Here is a 13,064-nt window from a genome sequence, read left to right on the forward strand (position 1 = left end):
GAGGAGAAAAATGAATTTAAATAGAAAAAAAGTGATCATTTTTCGACCGTTACGGGAGTAACAGTCTTTATGCCCTTTAACGGCCTTTACGGCCACCGTAACGGCTGATATGATCTCAAAAAACTAATAGCCCCTTTTCACCCCCGTATCGCGTAACGGTCATGGCCGTTACCTATACGTATCGGCCTTTACGGTCGTATCGTAACGGATACGGAACACCTTGATCTTCTTAAGTTACTCTCAATCTCAAAAGGGGTATAATGTTATAACCATCGACTGATAAGAGATGTATCTATTGCTGTGAACTTCTTTGAAGACATTTCATACTTTTCCAATGAAGGGATATCTCTACATAATCCTCTAACTAGTTAGGGGAAGCATGTGCAGTCCAACTCTATACCCCTTCCAATCTATTATCTTAATGATGCTCCTACTCCAACTGTCTCAAAGCCTATCCTTGTGTATCATCGACGGACTAAACCCTTTACAAATCAGTTGCCCATCATTTCATTCGCTTCTGTTGGTAGTTTACACTGGCTCACATGTGGTGTGAGCCATAGCTTGATACTTTGTTGTAGAACTAGATCTAGCTACAAAGCTTCTTTTAAAAATAAAAAAAATAAAAAATAAAAAAATCTTCTGTGTAACTAGATTTCCTCTAGAAAATGTCCAGTTCTTAGTTGTAGACTGCCTATCAGTAGGAGAGTCTGCCCAATTCACATCAGAACAACCTGTAAATTGAAGACGATTATGCCGTTTATACAAGATTCACTAGCTTGGAACAACTTTGAGATATTGCAAACTCCAAACAACAACATCCATATGTCAGATCTTAGGGGAACTCATGAACTAACCACACTCAATTGTATGATAAATCTATACTAGTAATAAGCTTATGCCTAGCCTAGAGCTGGGGGCCTAAAAAAAAGATCAACCATAAGTTCCCCTTGAGGCCTACTTGGGGTGCATCACCATCACGATCATCATTTGAGCCTCATCCCAGCTAATTGGGGTTGACTACACAAATCCTTTTTCGCCATTCCACTCTATCAAGGGCCATAATTTCAGTTAAGCCATAGGTCATCAAGTTTTTTCTTACTACCTCCACCCACACCCTTTTAGGTCTTCCCCTTGCCCTTTTAGAGCCTTCAACTTGTACCAATTCACTCCTAACTAGTGCAATTCTTGGTCTCCGTTGCACATGACCAAACCATCAAAGTCTACTTTCCCTCATCTTATTACCTATTGGTGCTCCTAAAATCCCTCAAATGCATCCATGTCTAATTCTATCCTTGTCCTGCCACTCACCCATCTCACCATCCTCATTTCCGCTACACTCATCTTATGAACATGTTGTCCCCTAACTGACCAACATTCTGTCCCATAGTATGGCTCGTCTTATAGCCATCCTATAAAATTTCCCTTTTCAGTTTGAGCGGTGCACGTACGTCATTAGCTTGCGACAGGAACACCTAGTAAGAAGGATTGTGCAACTACGGACTAGCGTATTGAAAATTCTGACAAAGGGTGTATTAAGAATGTTGTCGGGCCACAAATAAGTAGACTTAGAGCAATCACCTTAGGGTCCAAGACCTCTAGCTGAACCACCATGCCGTCTAGTACCACAAAAGAAATCATGGCCACATGAAGCAATTTTCCAAGGTACAAATAGGTAGACTCAAAGCAATCGCCTTCAACGACCTCTTAGCTGAACTACCATAACATCTAGTACTACAAAAGAAACCATGGCCATGCAAAGCAATCTGAAGCTAACTAGGCCAGTTTAGGAAAACATCTAGAATCATATCCTATGATTTGGAAGGGAAATAAAGGAAACAATGATGAATGGAAAAGACATATCTTCATCCAAGACCTCTCCTACATGACATTCATAAACAAGATCAATCCACTTTATGACATTAGTGAACAAAAGACACTTGGTCACATAATAGTATATCCAATAAAAAAGAAGGGAAAGATGAATTGAACTTTCTTTTAAAGGGCTTGGATCTAGGATTTGGGGATGGATTTGTAGGCAAAGAGTCAAAAAGATAAGTCAATAATTTATGATGATCAGAATTGCCTCAGAAAGAGGCAACTGAGAAGACCCTCAAGCCTCAACCAAGAGTTACATAGAATCTCTGTAACTAAGTAATATTTCAAAGGCATCCTTACAAAGTTAAGACAATGATTACATACCTATCTCTCTATAGTTGTATGTGCATGTGGGCCTATGATTGGACCCACAAGTACATACACCTGGCCTTATGTGTTATGGGCCTTTAGTCTTGGCCTTTCCCCCCTTTGTCTTTGTTTTATGCTATCCTTGTTTGCTTTGTAATCTTTCTTTAGTTTTCCTTCATAATAAAGTCATACATGTAATTGTAGCTTCCCTCCTATTATTATAAATAAGATAGGGCCAGACATCCCACCCCTATGTGCTCTTATTCACCCATATTCTCTCCTCCCCTGACATGGCATCAAAGCCTAAGGCTCCTAAAACTCTTTCCTCTTCCTCCTTACTCTTCTTCTTCTTCTTCTTCTTCTTCTTCTTAATCCCATGTGTTTTACTCTTCTAATCTTTCCAAACAAGTGATTCTTCCCTTCAAAATCTTCTTTTCTTTTTTGTTTCCTCTTTTCTTCTTTTCCCTTCACCCTTGGCGTTTCCCTTCCTTCCCTTTGTAATCTTCTTTTTCTTTTGATTTCCTGTTTTCTTCTTTTCCCTTCACCCTTTTTCTTCTTCTTCATTCTTTTTCTCTGTTTTGAGAGCTGCAAGACGTTTTCCTCACTGACTTGTTGTGATTCGTGAGAGTGGGTGGGTTGTGAGTTGCGACTAGATTTTTTTAAAGGATTTTGAATCAATTGTATTGGATTCAAAGTCCCTTTGTTGATTGGCTAAAGTTTTTGGTGATCAAGTTGATGTGTATTTGGATTTGAAAACATTTTGATTTGTGCTTGAAGCCCTACTGATTTTTCTGTTGTCCAGTTGAAGATGTTGTCGGAAATTCTTATTCAATTCATTTTTTGAAGATTTTTTCTAAAGGATTTGTTGAATGGTTGGAGGTATTGCTGGACAGTCAACTTTGGCAAATTTTTGTTAAGTCGTTTTTTTTTTTTTCCTTCAAAATTTTAACATCTGATTTGCAGCAAGAATTTGTTGGCTATTTCCGTTTGGACAAATTTTTTGCTTCTTTTCTGATCTATTTGTCCAGCCTAAGGCCCTTCATCTCCTCCTTGGTTCTCTCACTATTTTTTGAGATTATATATGGCCTCTTCATCAACTTCTGAGGCAGTTGATCCTGTTAACTCTAAGATGGAACGGTTGATTGTTCATTTTAAAAATCCTAGTTTACAAATTGCCACACATAAACTTAAGTCTAACAATTACCTTTGATGGTCAAAAGCCGTTGAGATGTTTATTGAAGGAAAACAAAAGTTGGGGTATATAGATGACAGTATCACAGAACCTCAATTATCCGATCCTTCATATGCAGACTGAAAATCAAATAACTTGCTTGTTATATCTTCGCTTTTGAATTCGATGGAATCTGAAGTTAATGAAAGCCTTTTTTGTTGTCTACTAGTGAGATCAGGCAAACTGCCCATGAATTATATGTAAATAGGGGGAGTGATCAGTGTCCGACTATTATGCCAAGATGCATGGTATGTGGCAAGAATTATCTTTTCTAGATGATCTTTATTTTGTGTATTCCACAGATACAAAGGCATATGAGAAGAGCATTGAGAAGAAGAAAAAAAATTCTTGAGTTATTGACAAGCCTTAATACAGAGTTTGAACCAATTTGCGCCCATATTCTTGGTTCACCCTCTTTACCATCATTTAGTAGTGTCAATGCACTATTGTTGTGCAATGAGAAGCATCGTATTGCTATGGGATCGACTGTGCTTGAAAATTTTGCTCTGGTGATAGGTTTTCGAAACTTTGATAATACTAATACTGGTTGTGGTAGAGGGTCATGAAGACGACATGATGGTGGTTGTGATATTGGTCGTGGTCGTGGCATCGATCAATTGTATATTCACCGTTGTAGATAAGGACATATTGTGTATTATTGTTGGGTTTTTCATGATAGACCTCCGGGCAAAACTGCTAACTCTACAGCTTCAAATGGTGGAGATTCTCAAACTAATGATTAGGATATGGTTCCTTACTCAACTTCACATGTGGTTCCATCAGCTGGTGATGTTATTCATCTCTTAAAATCTGAATTTAATGCTTTATTAAGAGATGCCACTCAAAATAAGGCCTTCTCATCCACTTCCTTCGCTCAAACAAGTAGTACATCCATTGCACTTCATACTACCTCTACGTCAAGCCCTTAAGTCATTAATTCAGAGTCTACCAATCATATGAAAAGTACTTTTGGCTTTTTTTTTCTTCATCTACTCCCAATTCAAGTTGAGGACATGTCAAATTGCTAGATAGTACTCTAACCCCCATTGTGGGTAAGGGTACTATATCTATTTTCCCGTCTTCTTCCTTGTCATCTGTCTTGTTGCTACCTAACATTATGTCTTTTTTTTTATGCCTGCAAAACTTTACTAAGGTGCCCAAAGGTAAAAAACAAATAGATAGAAAACAAAAAAGAAGAACCTAAATCAACTATACAACTCGCAACAGGGCAAAGCCCAACTGAATAGCGAAAAGCTAGCAAGCGAGGCCTTGGGCTTCTGAGATGGGGTAGCTTGGGCTTAAGTCTAATTTGTTATCAGCTAGTAAGGTAACTAAGGACTTGAATTATAGTGTGACCTTTTATCTTGATCATTCTGTTTTTCAGGATCTGAAGACGAAGAAGTCGCTTGATAGTGGACATGAGAAGGGTGGTTTATACCTTTTTTGTTTGAATACTTTGAGTGTCATAGTGTCTAGAAGGAAGACCTTTACTTTTGGCGTTATAGGTTTGGTCATCCCTCGAGAGTCGAGACTAGTATTGTGGTCTTTATTACGAACGTTGGTCGAGTCTAGTGATGTTAAAATTTTAAAGTGTGAGGATCGTGTTTTAGCCAAACACCATAAATTTGTCTATTCGCCTGTGGAGAAACGTTCCAACAAAAAAATCTCTTTGGTTCATTCGGATGTTTGGGGTCCAATTCCTATTGTTTTTAATGGATTTCAAATACTGTCTCATTTATTGATGATGCATCCCATATGACATAGCTTTATTTGATGAAATCTAGAGTGAGGTTAGCTCTATTTTTAAAGTGTTTCATATTTGGGTTAAAAATCAATTTGATATACTCTTCGTACAAATAATGCAAAAGAATACATTTCCTATACTATGATATCTTATCCTCAGGAGTATGATATTAACTCTCAGACCACATGTGCATATACCCCAAAATAAAATGGCATTGCCAAAAGGAAGAATAAACATCTTTTAGAAGTCACTCGGGCTCTTGGTTGGAATATTTATTACTAAATTTTTTTTGTTAGATGACATTCGTACAATCTGCTATTTGATTAATCGTCTTCCCACTAACGTTCCTACTAGAAAGCATCCCATTCGGCATTTCTCAGATTTCTATCTAACCTCTAACATTCCCCTGCGTATCTTTGGGCTTATGATATGTTTATAACACAGATCCTCTTATAAACAAATTTTCAAATAGAGTTGCTAAATGCATTTTCTTAGGATATTCATCTTCGCAAAAAGGGAATAAATGTCTTGATCCTCTTACCAAAAAGCATTCTCTATGGATGTTAAATTTGTGGAAGATACTCCATACTTTTCTTATATAATGGGGGAGACACATTTTGCAGTTCTACCTGTTCTTGTTCTTGAGTCTGATCATATAGTGCCTATGTCTTATGAACCTAACAATGCTAGAAATAAGGTTGCTAAAAGTCAAACTTGAAAGTATATAAACAAAAGAATGTTCGTAAACCCATTATTTCTCAAGACACCACGAAGCATATTCCTTCAGCTACAAGTACTTGTAATGTTCCTACTCGATCGCCTATTTATGATGATCCTTATTTAGAACTACCTTAGATTTACCTCTTATTGTCAGAAAAGTAAATAGACGGTGTACCTCTCCTCCTATTCAGAGGTTTGTTTCCTATCATTCCATGTTGTCTCACCATCAATCCTTTGTTTCAACTATTGAGTATTTTTCATCCACCATTCCTAAAAATCTTAAGGAAGTTTTTATTTCTCCTCTGTGGCGTTGAGCTATGGAAGAGATGGTAGCTTTTGAAAAGAGTCATACATGGGAGATGATTTAGTTACCAATTAGGAAGAATCTTGTAGGTTATCATGGGGTACATGTTCTCAAGTACAATCCCGATGGAAGTACAACTCACCATAAAGCCCGTCTTGTAGCTAAAGGATTTACACAAACCTTTAATGAGGATCATTCTGAGACCTTTGCTCCTACTGTTAAGATGAACTTTACACGGCTTATTATTTCTCCCACTGCCAATTTAAATTGGTCGTTGCATTAGTTAGATGTTGATAATGCTTTTTTGAATGATGATTTGACTGAGGAGATTTATATGCTTCCTCCTCCATTTGCGCGAAAGGGGGAGAAGAGCAAGGTATGTCATCTAAAGAAGGCAATATATGGGTTGAAGCAGGCTCCTTGTGCCTGGTTTAAAAAGTTTAATGAGGCCTTGATTAGTATTTGTTTCACTCGTATCCATTCCGATAATTCTATCAAGTGGCATGCAAAGGGGGACTATTATTGTGACTGTGTATGTGGATGATATTCTTGTTACAAGTGATGATGTTAATGACATATCAGATCTGAAATTTTTAAGCAAGGCATTTAATATTAAACATTTGGGACTGTTAAAATACTGTCTTGTAATTGAAGTCTCTCATCTAAGAAGGGCATAGTTTTGCCTTAATGGAAATATACTCTTAATTTGTTGATTTAAATTGGGATTGATTCTCCATTTGAAGTTAATAAGAAGCTCAGGGCATATGATGGGGAACTTCATAATAATCCCTACATATATCAGCGCTTGGTTGGCAAATTGATATGTTTGACGATTACTCGACCAAATTTGCCTCATGCAGTGAGTTTGGTTAGTCAATTTATGCACGATCCCAGTTCTAATCGTCTTGAAGTCATTCGTCCCATCTCGTGCTACATCAAATTGTCCCCGGGGCGTGATATCCTCTTTGGTCATCACTATAATCTTCATATTAAGGGGTATTCTGATACAGATTGGGTAGGTTTCCTGGATGATTGTCACTCTATGTCAGGCTACTGTACTTTTCTCGGCATTAATTTAGACACCTAGAAGACTAAAATACTGACAATTGTAGCACAGTCCAATGTTGAGGTAGACTATCGTGCTATGTCAAATACTATATGTGAACCTATGTGGTTGAAATGCTTTATTTCTAAATTGGGATTTCCTGTAAAGATTTCGATGCTGATGTATTGTGACAATCAAGCTACTATTCGCATTGCCTCTAATCCTATTTTTCATGAGTGCACAAACATATTGAAGCTGATTGTCACTTTATTTGTGAGAAGGTTGTTACAGGTGTTGTTTCCACTCCATTTGTTCTATCTTCCAAACAGTTGGCGGATTTCTTAAAATAGGCTCTTACAATGGGAGTTGGATGACGTGTTCTTGGCAAGCTAGACATAATTGATATTTATGCCACAGCTTGAGGAGTTTAGGTGTATGTGCAAGTGGGCCTATGACTAGGCCCACAAGTACATACGCTTGGGCCTTATGTGTTATGGCCTTAGTCTTAGCCTTTTTTCCTCTTTTCTCTTTGTTTTATGCTTTCCTTATTTGCCCTGTAGTCTTTCTTTAGTTTTTCCTCCATAATAAAGGCATAAATGTAATTGTACCTTCCCTCTTATTATAAATAAGATAGGGTTGAACATCTCAACCCTATGTGCTCTCATTCTCTCATAATCTCTCTTCCTCTCTTTCAAGAATTCTCGCCTCCTCTAACACTCTATTACATGAACATATCAAGGTTAAATGAAGTTAGCCAAGCAGATTTGAAAACCATGTTACTACTAGTATTTCCCTTTTTGTGCCCCTCATGGCCATCAATTGGTCAAACACCTAAGTAACCAATAACTTATCACCATTTGAAATGAAATGCCATGGTAGATGGAGAAGCTATCATCGAAGCTAGCAAATATGCACCAAGTACCATCAATATCATAGCAAAACACTCTACAATTAAGAAATGCAAAGCTTTTGATGCATTGTCAATGATCCACATCCATGAAAAATGGTATTATCACTCATAGGACACCCTCGTATCCCTTTAATTTTAATGCCCTTATGACATATTAACATTAGGGACTGATATTGCTCTTGGTTAATTAAAGAACATGGAGAGAAACAAAGCCAAATTGCTATTTGACTCAGGTCAAGAAACACAATGGAATGCGGTAACAACTGCATTCAGCTACTAAAAGGCATTCTAAAGAGGCCATACCTTAAATTTCTCAAGCCCCACCAAAGGCAATAAAGATACTTCCTTATGAACTTGGATGAAACAACATTATTCGTCAAAGCCTCTTCAAACATTCCATACTTAAAACTGGTTTTAATATTTGTAGCATCACAATTGCTAACAACATGGGTGGTGTTCAGCCAGGATATCCGTTCGGACTGTTCCAAACTGCTGCAAACCAGAAATGCAGGCTTGCAGATTGGCATGTGCATACTTCCATCTTCCTTCATGCACTCAGTTTTCCAGCATGTGTGCTGCCGCCCAACAGACAAGAGATACCAGGAAGCACCAAAAACCTGCATAAAAAAAGGTAAGATGGTCAAAACCACCCTGCTAAAAAACAATGACAGAAAGCTTTTACATATAAAAAAGTTGCCATATGCCCACTTGGCTTCTGGTAAATGAGAATTTAAAAAGAAAAAAAAAAGAAAAAAGAGCCACGAAGACTCCGTCATAAGATAGACACATGATGAATACATACATGACTGGCTATCATGTAGAGAAGCAGATTGTATGCAGCTCCTGCCCAAGCGGTCCTGGTAACAGCACCAGTTGTTTTGACAATCTGACCGGTCAAAGGAAATATTTGAAACAATCTAGGAACAAACTGGATGAGCACAATCAAAGAAAGAGTGCTGTTGGTGTTTTTAGCTGAGGAGCTTCTTACTGCTGGTATAACTAACCAGATAACAAGCTGCACAGAAAAATGTTAACAGAAACTCCACACATAAATAAAGGAAGGGAAGTGCAAGATAGAATTAAGAAAAATCCATAATAGCACATAACTAGTTTATGAAGTAATAGCAATGCATTCAGAAGGAGAAACACTCTTTAACACAAAACCATCCAAATACCTACAAACACTGGCCCAAATAGGCATCACATCTAATCTTGGAACTAAGTCCCAACTTCCGAACATAAAAATTATGATACCAATTTCCGAACTACTCTAAAGAATGCAGACATCTTAATGATACTTGGGTGAGAAAACTCAAACCCAAAATTATAACATAATCTACAGTCTAAGACAACATCATTGGCACTGATGCATATACATATCCTGCTACATTCCTATAGAATGTAAAGGCTATGAATGTACACAAAGATATGAATGATAAGTCACTTAGAATTAATTCCCAATGAAATAATAAACATGTTATGGTTTGAGATTTTTTAACAGCTCACAAGTCACAACCATGATTTCACAATGGAGAATGCATGCACAAAAAAATGTGATTAATATTGAGAGTAGTGATACGTATACCTATGTAGTCCAATAACTAATGCACAACATAGTAAACGTATTTGAAACTTAAACAGATATAACATGCCAATTGCTCATAACAGATACATCTGTAACATTAAGCAAAAAAGGTACATTTTCATTAATAAAGAAAATTTCATTAATGATAAAATAAAAGAAAAGGTGCAAACGGGAATCAAACACAAGAAAACTACTAAGAAAAGACGATGATTAAAGAATAAAAAGAAAAAAGAAAACTATTGAGAAAAGGAGTGCTGATACATCACATAAAGAGATGCCAAAGCTAGACTATCTGCCTCTTTTGGGGCCAAGGAATTGATGCACATGCTAAACAAATCACTGATCAAAGCTGTAAATATTAACATTGCTTATGGTGTTCAAAATCGGCTACGTATCAGCCGTAATGGCCGACACGTAACGGTAACGGCCATGACCGTTACGCGTTACGGGGTCGTAACGGCCACCCCTCTATTTTTGTGCCCGTAACGGCCGTTACTGCCAAGGCGTAATGGTCAGAAAACGACACTTTTTTCTTTTTCTTTTTTGCTTTTTAAGCTTCGATTTTTCACATTTGTTATTATTTTTCTCTTCCAAATTCTTCCTAAACCATTCTATTGCAAATTCCGACTACTCCTAGCTTGGAATTAAGGATGAAAACAAGTTATATTAAGGATTTTTTTTATTCGAAGCTCCGTGGGCCATTTTTTAGAAATTCTTCAAAAATAGGTATTTATACATTTTTATTCAATGTATTGTTGTTTTAATGGTAGAATATGATGTGTTAATCATAGTAGAAAATATTAATGTTCATTTAACAGATTATGGTTGTGATTTTATATATTTTTATATTTTTTTCTATTTTCGCGCTATTTTCGGCCATTTAAAAAAAAAAAATTGAAAAATCATTGTTTATTCAATGTATTGCTGTTTTAATGGTAGAATATGATGTGTTAATCATAGTAGAACATATTAATGTTCATTTAACAGATTATGGTAATGATTTTATATTTATTTTTTCTATTTTCACACTATTTTCAGCCATTTTTTAAAAATTTTGAAAAATCATTTTTTATTCAATGTATTGTTGTTTTAATGGTAGAATATGATGTGTTAATCATAGCAGAATATATTAATGTTCATTTAACAGATTATGGTGGTGATTTTATATATTTATATATATTTTTTTTTATTTTCGGCCATTTTTTAAAAATTTTAAAAAATCATTTTTTATTCAATGTATTGTTGTTTTAATGATAGAATATGATGTGTTAATCATAGTAGAACATATTAATGTTCATTTAACATATTATGGTAGTGATTTTATATATTTTTATATTTTTTTCTATTTTCACACTATTTTTGGCCATTTTTAAAAAAATTCGAAAAATCATTTTTTTTATTCAATGCATTGCTGTTTTAATAGTAGAATATGATGTGTTAATTATAGTAGAACATATTAATGTTCATTTAACAGATTATGGTTGTGATTTTATATTTTTTTCTATTTTCGCACTATTTTCGGCCATTAAAAAAAAAAATTCGAAAAATCATTTTTTTATTCAATGCATTGCTATTTTAATAGTAGAATATGATGTGTTAATTATAGTAGAACATATTAATGTTCATTTAACAGATTATGGTAGTGATTTTATTTTTTTATATATTTTTTCTATTTTTGCACTATTTTCGGCCATTTTTTAAAAAATCGAAAAATCATTTTTTATTCAATGTATTGTTGTTTTAATGGTAGAATATGATGTGTTAATCATGGTAGAACATATTAATGTTCATTTAACAGATTATGGTAGTGATTTTATATTTTTTCTATTTTCGGATTAGTGACTTTATGTTCGTATTTTCTTAATTTGGATAGGTTTTGGAGCTTCTTAGGGTTTACCGGTTTAGAACATAAAATCATCTTAATTCATTAGATTCAGAAGTTCGAACTTTATGTTATTAATCTATTTACATTAGGTTTCGAGATTTAAATTAATTAATTCATTCTCCTATAAAAAGTAAAAACTGTATACAAATTTAGATAATCGAGTAGACTCACAATCTCACATAGGTCATATCTACATAAGAAAATGTCTGGGTCTGGCCAACAAGTAAGTGAGGATATTGGATGGCAATATTGTCAGATGGTAGGTGGTACTAGGCACCAAATGAAGTGCAACTATTGTGAAAGACTAATAACTGGTGGAATTACTCGTCTTAAACAACATTTGGCACATCGAAAGAGTCAAGTTGCGGGATGTACTAAAGTAACAAAAGAGATGATGATTTTAATGCAAGCCAATTTGGATGAGTCGAAGGGTAAACGTGCTGCTGGACAGAAGAAAGATGAGATTTTGGAGGTAGCCCGACAGGAGGTGTTCGATCCTGAATATATGAGTGTTCGTGATGAAGATATTATTGATTCTGATGAAGACTCGGATCGGGAATTAACTATAGCTATGAGAGAGAGTTTGCGTCTTGCTCGTGAAGAGGAAGAACGTCGCCACATGTTTGGCGCAAGTGGGTCAATATATGATATACGGGGGGCAGTGGGAGTGGGAGTGCAGCTGGGAGTGCGACTGCATGGGGGGAGAGGTAGGTTTGGTGGATTACAATGTATGTTTGGGAGTCGACGAGAGGCATCTTCACATGATGCCCCTATACATTTGGATGAAGAAGTAACTGAGCCCAAGAGACCCTCTATTGATCCAATCCTATTTAGGAAAGAATCAACTAAACAAAAGAAGATAAAACAAATGCGGAGTAGAACTTCTATTGAGAAGCTAGGTAGGGCAGCAGCAAAGTTATCTATACATGTCAACATACCTCCTAACACGGCCAATTCTCCATATTGGCAGGTGGTAATTGATGCAGCAGCAGAAGCAGGTGAATGAATTAAAGCTCCCACGGCTAAGGAGCTTAGGGGGAAATGGACAGATGCAAAGTATGCGGATGCAAAAACATACGTGGCTACCTTTAAACCTATATGGCAGGCCAGAGGATGCACGAACATGTGCGATGGTTGGATTGGCCCAACCAAACACAACATGATCAACTTCATGGTGCACATGGTGTACTACCACTTGAGAACTGTATACCATAAGTCAATTGATGCCTCGGCCGAAACTAAAAATGCTAATTTTATTTTTCGACTAATGGATAAAGTGGTGGATGAGATTGGAGAGGAGAATGTGGTGCAGATTGTGACAGATAATGAAGCAACATATAAGAGTGTAAGACATAAGTTGATGTTACGGAGACCACATATATTTTGGTCACCATGTGCTGCCCATTGTATTGATCTTCTATTAGAAGATATTGGGAAGAAAAAGAGTGTTAAGGAA

General features: G+C 36.1%; 1 protein-coding gene across 1 annotated transcript in view; it reads right to left on the reverse strand.

The window, feature by feature from the left end:
• Positions 1-13,064, reverse strand: part of LOC131228967 (cyclic nucleotide-gated ion channel 18-like) — a 48,301-nt gene that overhangs the window by 16,619 nt on the left and 18,618 nt on the right. Inside the window, exons 2-3 of the mRNA XM_058224808.1 lie at positions 8,941-9,153; positions 8,442-8,755 (exon numbers count right to left, since the gene is read on the reverse strand). Of these exons, the coding sequence (XP_058080791.1) occupies positions 8,442-8,755; positions 8,941-9,153 (527 nt within the window). The remainder of the gene's footprint in view (positions 1-8,441; positions 8,756-8,940; positions 9,154-13,064) is intronic.

The sequence above is a fragment of the Magnolia sinica genome, chromosome 16, assembly GCF_029962835.1.
Source record: "Magnolia sinica isolate HGM2019 chromosome 16, MsV1, whole genome shotgun sequence".
NCBI classification, from domain to species: Eukaryota; Viridiplantae; Streptophyta; class Magnoliopsida; order Magnoliales; family Magnoliaceae; genus Magnolia; species Magnolia sinica.